Source organism: Rhea americana, unplaced genomic scaffold, assembly GCF_003343005.1.
Source record: "Rhea americana isolate MKP2758 unplaced genomic scaffold, rheAme1 scaffold_88, whole genome shotgun sequence".
NCBI lineage: Eukaryota > Metazoa > Chordata > Aves > Rheiformes > Rheidae > Rhea > Rhea americana.
This window is the reverse complement of record NW_028187066.1, coordinates 2,512,757-2,526,172: the sequence shown is the minus strand read 5'-3', so window position 1 is coordinate 2,526,172 and position 13,416 is coordinate 2,512,757. Positions and strand designations below refer to the sequence as shown.

The 13,416-nt window shown below is 40.0% G+C and overlaps 1 protein-coding gene across 1 annotated transcript in view; it reads right to left on the bottom strand.

Moving 5' to 3' along the window:
* The window catches only part of LEMD3 (LEM domain containing 3), a 51,510-nt gene that overhangs the window by 31,425 nt on the left and 6,669 nt on the right, over positions 1 to 13,416 (bottom strand). Inside the window, exon 2 of the mRNA XM_085323842.1 lies at positions 12,148 to 13,411. Within this exon, the coding sequence (XP_085179968.1) occupies positions 12,148 to 13,411 (1,264 nt within the window). The remainder of the gene's footprint in view (positions 1 to 12,147; positions 13,412 to 13,416) is intronic.

Sequence of the window (13,416 nt, the reverse complement as noted above, 5' to 3'; positions counted from 1 at the left end):
CAGATTATTCCTAGCAAGGTACAGAGCTAATCAGTTACCAAAAAAAGTAAACACATGTTGTTAAAGAACAACATCTTCAAATGAAACTCAGTTTCAGAACAGGAAGGGACAAGGGGAAATAGGTATAGCCTATTTAAAAWTCTATTTTTGAGAAAATTTACACAATGCTAATTAATCAAGGACAAGACAACAAGATTATTGAACAAGCCTGTGGAAAAAATCGAAGACACAAAGAACTATTGTTTGGATCAACTGAAAAGACTACYGATGATCCTTAAAAAAATATCTAGTTTACACATATCACTGCTGGAACAAGCTGTAAATGATGACTTACAGACTACCAGAAGCCCTCAGAGTGGCAGAACAGGCTATTASTCTCACGTAACAAGAAGTGACCAACATAAAGCTAGGGGTCACAGCACAGCACCAAAGCACTACAGCTGAAGCTATCGACACAAATACACACACCAAGCCTTCTCACGAGAATACTCAATTTTTAAGAAAACAAATGAAGTCAGCATCAACACACAAGGTTAAATTCACTGGTATACAGAAGAGCTCATCTTGAAAGTAATAAACCCACTGGGAACCCCTCTCTCCTCTTCCTGCCTGTGACATTGATAGCAATTGTAGAAAGACAGAAAGACAGTTACAGGGGTTCTTTTCATTTACTTCTATTAGAGAAACTTGGAGAGCATAGAGTGGGGTTGTTTTTCTTTTTTCAAAGCTTGTTTTAACAGACATGAAATTGTAGCCCAATTGCAGACATCCAAGAATACACAAGTCAGCTTTTACAGAGTCTTAATGGGACAAGCACTAAAAGCCAACATAGGTTCRTAGGCAGTCATACCTAGAAAAAAAACGCAGATTCTTCCTTTCTAATGTAGGACAGAACCCAGCATTTATGTCCTAGGCTGGGTATTTGTATAAGACAGAACTGTATCACTAATATGGTACCAAAATAAGGGACTTAGTTAACTCTTGGTTGCCAAATTAGGATCCCAAAAAGGAGCCAGCCTTACCATTACTATTAGCCACTAGACGCTGTGTTACTCTGCCCTRAGTAGTATTACCATTCTTGCAGTACAAGAGTTTCAATATACCAACAGCACTTAATACAATTCAACAGACAATGTTAAAACCATGATACATAGGAACAATCACATTACAGAACCACCTAGCCCAGAATCCTGTCTCTCAACAGTGACAAGTTGTTTTACTCTTGTTAGAGATACCTGCCCCTAACAGAAGGGGGTATCAATAGAACAGCAGCAAAAATAAATGTCTGAGGCAAAGAACAGAAAAGGTATCAACTGATATTTCACCTGAATATTCTCCCAACCGCAATCTGTACTTCAAGAACGTCCTCAGCCAGAAGTGGTATTTCCGAAGTTATCAACCCCTAACGTATTCCCCACCACAAYGGATTTGTCCAGTCACACGGTAACACCGCATAAGCTTTGAGCTTCAGTAACATCTTGTGATGAGTTCTCCAACTTAAGCRTGCAGTTTCTGCTGCTTATACCGAACTTGGCACTTGTTAACCTGAGAAACTCCTCCCCGTAAGACAGCAGAGAGTAATCAGATCCTATTCACTCTCTCTGTAATAWCATGCCTTTACTTCATCCCCCTTTCTTCAGTCCTTGCTCTCCCATATTTAAGAGTCCTATTCCTCCTTGATATGAAAGCCATACTGTGCCTTTGATTGTCCTATTACTGGTCTTTGAAACAGAGCTCGAAAAAGGTTCATCCTTTTTGAAGTGGGAGACCAGATCTGAACACTATTCAAAATACCAGAGCACTATAGATTGATAGTATCATACTAACATCTTCAAACACATACTCTCAAATATACTTTTTTCTCTCRATTCCCTTCTTAGAAATTCCTATCATTGTATTTTCTTTTTGACCACTAATAAATATCAAGCTAACATTTTTATTAGAACTAACGTAATCCCATAGTCTATTTCTGGAAGTACAAATAATTTGATTTTATAAAACAAAAAGCATGTTTCCAAGGCAGTTTTAAAGAGCTGTAATGCAACAGCTGCAGAGACTAGAACAATCCCAGTTAAGCAGAAAACACTGTCCTTTGACTTCTCAGCGTTACCTAAGATAAAGTGTCAAATTCTATCTGCACACACACAGTACACTACAACACACCTTGCCAAGCTGGCAAGTTCCAGAGCAAGGGAGAATGTTCTTCTCTATAAGCAGAAAACTATTCTTTCTCCAACCCCCAAACTGACAAGCACATTAATCCCAAATCAGAAGCAGTATTTCTTTTTCCAAAATTTGTCCTGCAAAAGTGGGGTGTAAAAGGTAATGAATGGATAACCTAAGTATTTCTATTAGAATTTTCTCACTCTTTCTTTGTTTTCTTGAAAACACATGCTGGATAATGTGTTGTTAACAGAGCAAATAACATTGCTGGAAGCAATGCTATCCAACACAGGCCTTTAGTGCAGCCTATTTCTTGGAAACAAGTTCTCAATTTTAGAATATCAGTGTTTTCAACTAGCAGATCTTTAATTAGTATTCAGTAACCCAGGCCAGGTACCGATTCCATGTAATCAGGTACTGTGTATGGGTCAAGGATGGTCTTACTCTGTTCTCTTTTTCAGCTACTMTACCTTAAAAAAAAATAGGAAACATCAAACAATTATTATACGTCCTAGATGCACATGTTAATCAACAGGATGCCTAAGCCATTTTCTGTACATGCTCAGCAGAAACTTCTCTGAAAGGCCCAACAAGATGCTTTGTCACGAGCATCTCTCATAGAAAGTAATCTCCTCAGGTCCCTTTGTGATTCAAGAGCCCCATCTTTAAGACAGCTTAAATAAAATAATYCTGCCTTTACTTTCCTCTATCCAATTACTCAACACTCATAACAAACAAGCAGTTGTGCACGTGACTTTCATCTCCAGATTGCTCTAATTCAGCTGGAAGTCACTTTGAATAAATTGATCAAATCTCTGTGGATTGCTATTAAGACACTATGTCACAAGCCAAGCTGTACAATTTCTTATTTACAGATACTTTTTCCAAAGCACACAAAGATTAAGTTTAATATTTCTACATCAGTAAACACCTCAAACAAGAACAACGTGTTACACCATTTTAGTCTGAATGGTCTTTGGCCATGCCAATTTTGAATGACAGCGCAATCTGCTACAAGGATTTGAGATTTTAGTATTTCCTTAAAGTTAATGCCATTCAAGTCAATTTTTCAACAACCACAGCCAGTTTAGAGAGATTTTATTAATATAGTTTTCCTTTATAGCATTTGATTTCATTCTGTTCATGAATAGGTGAGAGTGTTGATACCGTAACCAAATGGCTTTGAAACCAATTTAAAATAAAAGAAATCTTCCTCTAGAACAATGAAAACTATTTTGTGATACACACTTCAGTTCAGAGACACATTCCATCAGCCTTGATAATAAGCACAGCCTTCATTATTTTCAGTAAAGGGGATGGGAAGCATCAGAATTCCTCCTCTTTTTACTTCATAATATAGGGAAGCTTTTTTTCTTTTTTACAGCCGTATCTCTCTCGCTAGAAATACAGGTACCCACTCTTGTCTATTTAAATGCTGGTTAATATAGGTCTGAATGTTGAAACATGCTCCCAGGAGTCATGTCATCTGAGTCCATATTTCAGAAGAGACACTAGTGTTTGGGGAGAGCTTCTCATAAAATTACTGCTTTGCTAGCGTAAAAATACCACATTTAGCCTCATATTTTTAGTATAAAACTTTTACAATTTCAGGATTTTTGATCATTAATAACTTAGATAAAAGTAAAATACTTAAATCTGTATACTCTGTAGATATTCCTCTACTGGGAAATTGAAACAGTTAATAGTTGCCCCTAAATTGGTTTTTAAGAACTTTGACCTTTTAAGCAAAAAGGTCTCACAAAATTTTGTAATTATATTAAATAAATCCAAAACTAAAACAGTTGACAAAACATCAGAGTTGACTTCAGAGAATGTTTTGCCTACATTATTGTTATATTTACTCCTGTACTGAAGCAGCCCTTTCAAGTCTTCAGAGTTGATACCTCAGACTAACACAAGCAAGTAATGCAAGTAACAATCAAGAGACTGCCCTTCTTTCCTTCTGGTCTCCCCTCTGCTCCCCAAGTATCATCATCAATCATAGCAAAATTCAGAAAAAAAAACTATGGAGCAACAATACAATYTCTGCTTGCTTCAAAAGGAAGTATGTACAACTAATGTATGTGCAACTTGCCAGTGTGCAAGAAGACAGCAGGAAAGCTCTACTTTTTCTATTAAAAAAACCCTATAAAGTAACTATAGGGAAAAGATGAAAGAACAGGTAAGCAAGCATAAACAAGAACTGATACAGCCCCACCAAAGAGCAGAACAAACTTAAGAGCACACTCTCAACAAGAAAATAAGACTGCAATTTAAATCTCCAATACTACAGAAATGGAAAAAAACTGGGCAATTCTGTAACTTGAGTTACAATCTCCTCTTCCATACAGACTTCAGTTACAAAATACAGTAGTACTACACTGTAATATTATTCTGTATCTTCTTTTCTGTATCTAAAGATAACATGCAAATGAAGAGCATTGACAGAAGAACCCTTAAAAGACCCTTAACCATGACAGTAAAGATACACTAACAAAATGAAGATATTGATTACATACAGATTGTTTGTATTTAAAACAAGGGTTCTGCTGGGTCTCTATTCCTTTAACTATTCAGCACACATTGCTTTGACTATCAGCACTTGCTACGCTATGAGTAGCGGAACTGCTAAACTGTGGCCAGCACAGAAACTCTATGTAAAGCCTAAACATGGCAGTAAAACTCTGGGGAAAACAGGTGCCCAAGTGTATTATGGAAAGAAGTAAGACCTTACTGCCATGTGGGACATTCAGAGGTCACTGCTGGCAGGTCTCTGTCATGACACAGATGACCTTGCACAGGGGAAACAACAGCTATAAGAGAAGAATCCATATTAGCTAAAGAGAAGAGAAAAGACTGCCCCATGTATACAGCAGAAATATAGAAAGTTCAAAAAATAGTTCAGCAATAATTCAAGACATAACATTGTTTGGCTTAAAATGAAGAAAAGGAGGTGATATTCAAAACTTCAATTTTTACTCACTTGGACCTAGACTCTAAAGAGTTGGGCAACCTTCAAGGCTCTCCTCCCCTCACCCAGGCTGCACTTATTTGAAAGCATGAACTGGCTAGTTCAAATAAAAAATATGATCTAAGAGAAACAACTGTACTACCACACAACCATACATCACTGTTATTCTTGTACATATGCTTCTCAGCTATGGGTTCCTGTAGCAAGCTCAAAGGTCTGCCTGAACTAAAATTTCCAGTGTTCTTAAAATCAAACAGGTTAAACCTAAGGAGATGTTCATACATTAAGTTGATCCATCTTCTAGCAATATTGTGTACACTTCTAAGGCAGGTGATTAGTGAGGAGAGAGAATCTATCCTTAAAAGAAACTCATCTGCCGTCTAGAAACAGCAAAGAAGATGAAGGAAAGAAAGATGAAATGAGTCTTAAGAAAATCTGAAAGCATGAGGACAAAAAAACCTTACCACCCAGTTGGTTACCTGTAAATATATGGCAGCTGTGTAATATGTAGGTCACTAAGTACAAAGCCAGGTGTTTAAACTATAAAATAAAGCTTACAAAATAAAATCTCAACTTTCCTCCCCCAAATTAAACTATTTATCTCATGCTTTAAAGAAGCATAGCAGGCCAGGTAGCTAGTAGTCTGAGCCCAAGATCTSTGTAAAAAGCAGCTCATTACATTCCCATCATTTGAATGGCAAAGCACACAACACCAATTCATTCATTTGCATTTGGTATTTGGAGCTCAAATCAGCAATACAAGTCCTCTCCAGGGCTTTGTGATTTTTTTTCTTCTAGTTTGCCCCCCCCCTTAAAGTGAAGGCTTTAATACCACATAGTTTATACAGAAGAACAAAACAGTCTGAATTTAACATCCTCCCCCTCCCTCTTTTTTTCTTACTTCATGGGTACATGTGTACCCACATCTCCTCATTTTCATTGCTACTTCATAAACAGCACCTTCAGCTCAAGGTGTGAGACAAAAAACCCAATACTTCAAATTATTAATCTAAAGATGCATTAGCAGCCATACTGTCCAATTTCAGAGTAAAGTAGTGCTAAATATGAACAAACTAAGAAAAAGTCTACTGTGTTTCTGCAGGTTGTACCATCTTTGGCTGGAGTCAAATTTAAAAGGCACTGATCAGAATAAACTTAGGAACACTTAGTCTGACTCTGCATATGCATCCGCCCATTCTGAATAAGCTTCCAGAGTGCTTAAAAGGCTGTTATTTCTGCTTTTCCATGAGAAAGACTACTGGCTCAAAGGACACTGTAGAGACAATACAGTCATATGGACCTTTCAGATGTTCTCAATACTACAATTTATTCTCTTTGAGATGATACTAGAATGCACATGTGTTTGCCCTACTATGTAGGAAATACGAAGTAACAATGCATGGATATATCCTCAAGACACAGATAAATTCTTAAGATAATTAGGAAAACCTTTATTTAGAGCTGCTTTTAGACAAGCTTACAGATAAAACAAAACTCAATATGTAGTGAGGCTGGTTTCTTCTCCAGAAGGAAATCTACATATCTATTCTCATTTTCTTAGCTAAGCAAGTCTCTCCAGGGCTTTTCTTCCTTTGAATAAAAGGAAGAGCTTCTGCTTTTCAGCTTTTTCATTCAAATACTCCATGCATCCCATCCCTAGAAGCTTCCTTGGATCATATATCGGATCCAAATTGACACTTAAACAGACAGGATACTCTCTTCTTTTCAAGATTATACTAGGAAATTTACAGAGTAATGGCAAATTCCTTCCCAGGAATTTGCAAGTGTGAGAAACAACAGAAATAAGAGAGCCAGACTGGTCTTCTAGTCTGCATTGCTGTGAATTTCAACGACCTGAAAAAGGCCTCTCAAGTTTAATCACAAGATGCACCACCCAGCCTGTTATTCAACAAAATTAACAAATGACCCCTTTAGTTGTCCAGAGTAGGCTGCCAGAATAAAAACGAACAACCTACTTTTAAATAAAGGTCAAGTACCAGAGATCATCATAAAGTTTGATGATGACAACTTTAATGTTTCCCAGAAAACATGCTGGGAACTAGGAAAACAACAACAAAATCAACAGAAAGGAGCTGTTTCAGGCAACTGCTAAGAATAATCATACATTTAACTTTTGATGTTTGGAACCCCTCATTCACAGTAAACATTCCATTACTAAATTTCTGTTGATAGGTTCCAGATTAGGTTTAACCAGAATTTTGTTTTCAAGGACCAACTCTACACATTCAGATACACAGAAAATTTAGTTTGTTGAGGATATATGCAGTGAAGTCTAGGAATACTGGACATGAAGGGTTCCTGTTTTGCAGCTTGATGATAGTGAACACACACTGGGATGAATACCACTGAATGAATGCGCTGGAATGTTTTCTGCAAGAAACTACATAGTAGGATGACAGGTATTGAGGATATATACGGTTAATGTAGAGGGTCTGATACACAGCCCATTGATAGTATCTGCTTACACTAACTTTTGAAGTCAATGAACAGTATGAGACTTCTCCAAAGAACAAATCAGAGATACAGCTAACCTTCAAAGACATACTATTTCACTGAGAAAAGGAAAATTAATATTCAGATGTGGTCTTAAAAGCTAGTCAGGAGTAGTATAACTTTTATCCAGCTCATCTCAGCAGTTCTGTTGTGATGAAGTCTTATTAAGTCAACTGCTCAACAAAAACAGATCAATGCTGCATTTACCCAAAGTGCTCCAATGCCAAAAGTCTAAAAATCTCCAACACCTTTTCACTAAAGAAAAGGTTGAGGGGATATATGTGTATCCTATAAATAAACTCTGTATTAAGATATAAGTGGTGGTATGAATGAAGTTAAAGTATGTATGTAAAAACAATTATTCTATAAGTAATCTAATAACCTTCTCCCCCCCCCAAAAAAAAATATAAATAGACTTCTCTATTTCTAAAGAGAGGATAGATTTTTCATCTTTTCATTTGGGAACAATTCGATTTCTTACTTATCTAGCACAGCATCACTAAAATTCAATGGATCCTGTAGGATATTTGGCAAATACTAACATTTAATTCAATTAGATTTTTAACCTCCATCTCTTCCCCTCCCCACTTCATACAGCCTTCTAGTAATTGCAGTTTGTCACTAAGAGTTCAACTGAAAGAGTTCCTTAAGACTCCAAAAAGTCAGCTTTATTCAATGTACTTGCACCACAACAGGATCCTGAGTAAGCAGAAAATTTGATTTTTTCCTCCACAAAATGAAGTATTTGCTTTTGCAAAACACCAGATGTCACAGCACATCTCCCCCAATAAACTAGGCCCATCAGCCCAACCCCAGTCTTCCTGTTTCATAGTCAGCATACATGCACATTCATTTGCTTCTTATCCTCTAAACCTCCACAGTAAACTGCAAACACATAAGCTGGTGCAGGCAGAGATGGCAGGGGGGAAGAGACAATGACAAGGATACTGGAGAAAAATGGTTATCAAAAGCAAAATCACAGGATACAGTAGGTTGGGGCCATAGGTTCTACCACTACCACATCTATATATCCTAATTAGAAATTGTACTTACTGATCAAGACAGCACTCTTAGACCTGACACCGGATGATCCAGTCATCTAAAGATACTTGATTTAACCTTCCAGCTCCATTACCTACATTTGTCTCCAACTCTTGCAGACGGGCTGAGAAGCTTACTGAATGGGCGAACTTCTACAGTCAAAGTTTCTAGGAGAAAATGCTAGCAGTATCTCAAGACTAGACATGTGAACCCAAAGCCTTTTTTTGCTTAGACAGAAAAACTGCCTAAGTACSAAGACAACACTAAGACAGTGTTTTATCTGAACAGTCAGCTGTGCAAGGAGACCTTAGACGCATAGCAGTCAGTCAAAACATCAAGTCTGTTTTGTAATTCTCCATCTTCCAGGAACAGGCAGCACACTGACATCATTGCAAAGCCTTCATGTCACCATAGTCATTCAAGAATTATCGTTTACATTTACAACAGGATTTAGCATTACAACCTGGAGCAGAACTTCTACACAGAAAAAGAGGTAACATAGATGTCTTCCAAATTGTGCAGTGGTTTTCCATTTATCCATGCATCCATCAGTATGCTTCCTCCATCARCACTGGAACAGGTTGCCCAGGGATGTTGTGGAATCTCCTTCTCTGGAGATATTCAAAACCCACCTGAATGTAAYCCTAACATGCTCTAGGTGACCCTGCTTGAGTAGGGAGGTTGCACTAGATCGCCTAAAATGAAGTGAAACCATTTAGGACAACAAACACTACGATCATTGTGCATTACTCCCTGGAAGAAAAATGAGAAGCATCCCAAACACACAAACAGCCTTTCTGTTTTGTCATAGTAATTGTGGTAATTCAGGAGGTACCTATACTCCAACTCCACTAAATCACAGAAACTTTTATGTTAACAGTTTTAAGCTGAACACAGCCRAGTTTTTCATAATCAAACTTAGCATTCACCTTCACACCTACACCTATCTCACCTACAGCCTTAAAAAGGCAAAGAACAAAATAGTTTCTTCAGCTACATTATTATTTTTTAATAAAAATGTAGGAATCAGTTCTGCTTCTATGCGAAAAACAGATAATACACCCACAGAAGTGTAAGAGCCAAAGGACTCACTCGGAGGTTGTTTAACTAAACTTGAGGAAGCATCTAATAGAAGACAGGTTTCCTCCCAAAACTAGTAGTAGTAGTAGTAACCAGTCTTCTTTGGTCTATCTTATCTATTCTTGCCCATTCAACAGACCTTTCAGATTTTTTTTCCCTCCAATACGTGCCAGGTAAATTTCTGTTCATTACTGTACTATGAAGGAGAGGGGAGGTGGGGAAACTCTGTTCCCATTGCTATCACAGGAGCTGGCCACAAAAATTGCTTCTTCCAGTGGACTCTTCCCCAATTCCTACTTGTTATGTGACTAAGTTCAAGGCTATGAGGAAAGAGGGCACCTAAAAGGCAAGCACCACTGTCCAAAGAATTCTTCAGGAATCCATTTTCAAGASTCCAACTGAAAAGAGAATGAGTAAGAGAAGGCCATGAACTTGCTTAATGGAGCTACCAAACAACATAGGACTAGCAGGTGTTTGGCTGGGCAGCCTAATCTAAGCAAAGGGGCAGAAGAAAACAATTTTCCTTATGTAACAGTTCCAACTTTTTATGAGCAATATACTCAGTACAGTAGTTCAATATGCTCTGCAAGGAAGTTCACACATTAAAAACAAAGCTTTTTTTTTTCTAAGACAGAGAGTTCAGAGCAGTTTTTTCTCCCCCACAGTATTACTAACTGCATAGCCACTGAGATTAAATCAACCAGCACGGCAGACTAGCTCTAAATAAACCACTGAATGTGACAGTTAGGGAGTTTATCCCAGCAGATTGAAAGACTTTCCCCATTAAAATCATCAGAATTTAAGACTAGGGAAAAAAGACAAAAAATCTAATATGCTTTAGCGGGAATTGCATAGCTCATCAGTACTTTATAAGAARATTTATGTCTCTAGCAGTTATGGCCAGAAGTTAACCACAGAAGATCAGTAAGAATAGCCTCCATACTCAGACTGCACTGCATCTATTTCAGTCCACCTGCACATGTTTGTCACCTTCTCTCCCCCGCCTCCCCCCMAAAAAAAGTCTCATTATAGTTATTTATTAAGAGCCATGTGGACAGCAGTGAAACTGCGCCAAACACTAAGTTCTTGCTGCTACTTTCTTTCCTAAACAATAAATCCTTCCCTCCCACACAGAAGGGTGCAAAAGAATTGAAAGCTATTCTACTATTACAATGCAATGAATAAAGTTTAAAAGGGGGGRAAAAAGAAAAAAAACCACGAATATTTCTGCCCTGCACCCTCTAGTCTCGGAGTTAACAGTCCCAGCAGGTCCCAGTAAAGTTCTGATAAATAATACAAGCAGCACTAAAAAGTCTCAATCTAACAATGAGTGAGACCATTTCATACAAGGTACTAGTACACAAATATGGGGTATATACATACCCTACTATCAATTGAAAGAAACACTTATGCACATGCATATATCCACATACCTTCCTCAATTATCATTTCAAAAACAATGCAAGTCCCAATGGCCATTTGATGCTCTCACATCTCAAAACTAGCTCTTTATACTGTTTTTGACAGTTGCTAATAAGAAATCAAGACACCAATGATATGATTTTTTTCTTCTGATATTAGAAACTCTACTGTCCATTCAGAGAAGCCAAAAAATGATTTTGCATRAGCTACCACCCTTAGGTGCTGTTTCCATTTTTGTACGCTTGTGAATACAAAATGGTAGTTTCTAAAACCATTCAAAGAAGATGCTTTCATATATTAAGGTCCTCAAAACTAAAATTAAATAAGAATGCTCTGAAATACAAATTAAAGCACAGTAGTTTCATATATAATTGTATTATCATCTAAATTTAGAAAAAAAGTGTGCATTTGCAAACAATACATGACAGTTCCATCAGTCACTGCAGAATGTTTTAATGCATAACATCATCTAAACCTAGCATTCTTCTCAAGCCTTAATACACAGAAATGAGAATTACCTGCTTTACTACTGAACAGCTACAGACAGATCTTAGCCCTGCAGGAATCCCAGACAGCCAAATGCGCACGACTACTACTGTGAGATTAGTATAAAGCTTTACCTTGCTGATTCTTTATTAAGCCTACATCTGCTATATTGAACCCATGAAATTGCTTTGCGAAGAAAAAAAAAAAAAACATGCAAGAAAACATAGGGTCAACATATTACAGCAGGGAAGAGCCAGGAGTCTGGGTTTACCCTCAACTGCCTTGCAAGCTTACCATACCACTTAAGGAATGCCAGTCAGTTTCTCCGTGCTCTGTCCTACATCAGGAGATTATACCAAAGCGGAACTCAGAWATGCTCAGTAAGACACGTCTGGGAGTACAAAGTAGAATTAACAGTAATATATCCAGTYGCAGAAAGAAACTGCTCTTACCCTTGACCTCATACTTACTGTTGACTTCTACATCCTCAGCTACTCCAGAACCTCTCATTCTCAGGTATGTGAAGCCCAGTATCAGAAAGAACAAGCATGCAGCAGTTAAGAGGAACATGGACAGGTAATGTGCACTGAAGCCTCCAGTGGTGGATACCTCCTCTCTTTTGAACTGTTGGAGAAGCTCCTCCTCGGGCTCCGAGAGATTCTTCTTGTAGGTGTTTTTCAGGTAGGTATGATTTGAACCCGTATGATTGGAGTGGTTGAGTCTAAGGGAGGAGGTTCCACCCAAGGGAAGGCTATTAGTAGCTGAATAGATCCTGGATTCAACATTATAGCTACCAGCAGCACCGCTGAGAACATGATTATTGGTCGCTTTCCTAGTGGCGCCCGGAGGGTCAGTGATTTTACTGCTGTCCATGTCTGTGAGCGGTGCTGGCAGCAACAATACTGCAGGGGATTTCTTAGACAGGCCAATGCGGTATCTAGGAGTGGGAGGACTACAGTCCAGTTTTTCACATCCTCCTCCTCCCCCCATCGCTGCCGCCGCCTCCTCTTCCTCATGATTTCTGCCCCTGTCTAGACTCCCGGCAGCCGCCGCCGCCCTGTCATTCGTTACGACTACACCGGCACCACAGCCTCCGCCAGCCCTTTCTTGGCCCGTCTCCACCACGCCGGCGCCGGCTGCAGCGCATTTGCTTGCTATGAATGGGGCAGGAGACTTGCTGAGGCTCCGTCTGGGCCGGCGAACTGCAGGCTCCTCCCTCGGTACCTGCTGCTTGGCCCTGGCCCCCGCCGCCTCCTCCTCCTCCGAGTCAGAGTACTTGTCCCTGCTGCCGAAGGCGAGCAGCCGGCTGCCGTTCACAGTCCGGTTCTTCCACTGTTCGCCGCCGCCGCCCTCCTCCTCCTCCTCCTCCTCTTCGTCGCCGTCCTCTTCCTCCCCTCCTTCCTCCTCGCCGTCGCAGGGCTCCCTCACAGCCTGAGCCGGAGCCGCCGCCGGTCTCCGGGCCGCCGCCCCCCACCAGGCCCCGGGCTTCCGCCTGGCCGCCTCCTCCGGCGGCGAGCTGCTGGCGAGGCCGCAGGCGCCGAGGGGGGCGGCAGGCCGCGGGCCGCGCAGGCCGGGCGAAGCCCGCTCCCTGCGGCCGGCGCCGGCCTGGCTCCGGGGGCTGCCCTCCACATCCGACTCGTCCGAGCTGAAGCCCAGCAGCACTTTGCTGCCCCCGGCAGGGGGTGCTGCGCGGCTCCGGCCGCCCGCGGCGCCAGCCCCGGGGAGGTAGGGGTGCTCCG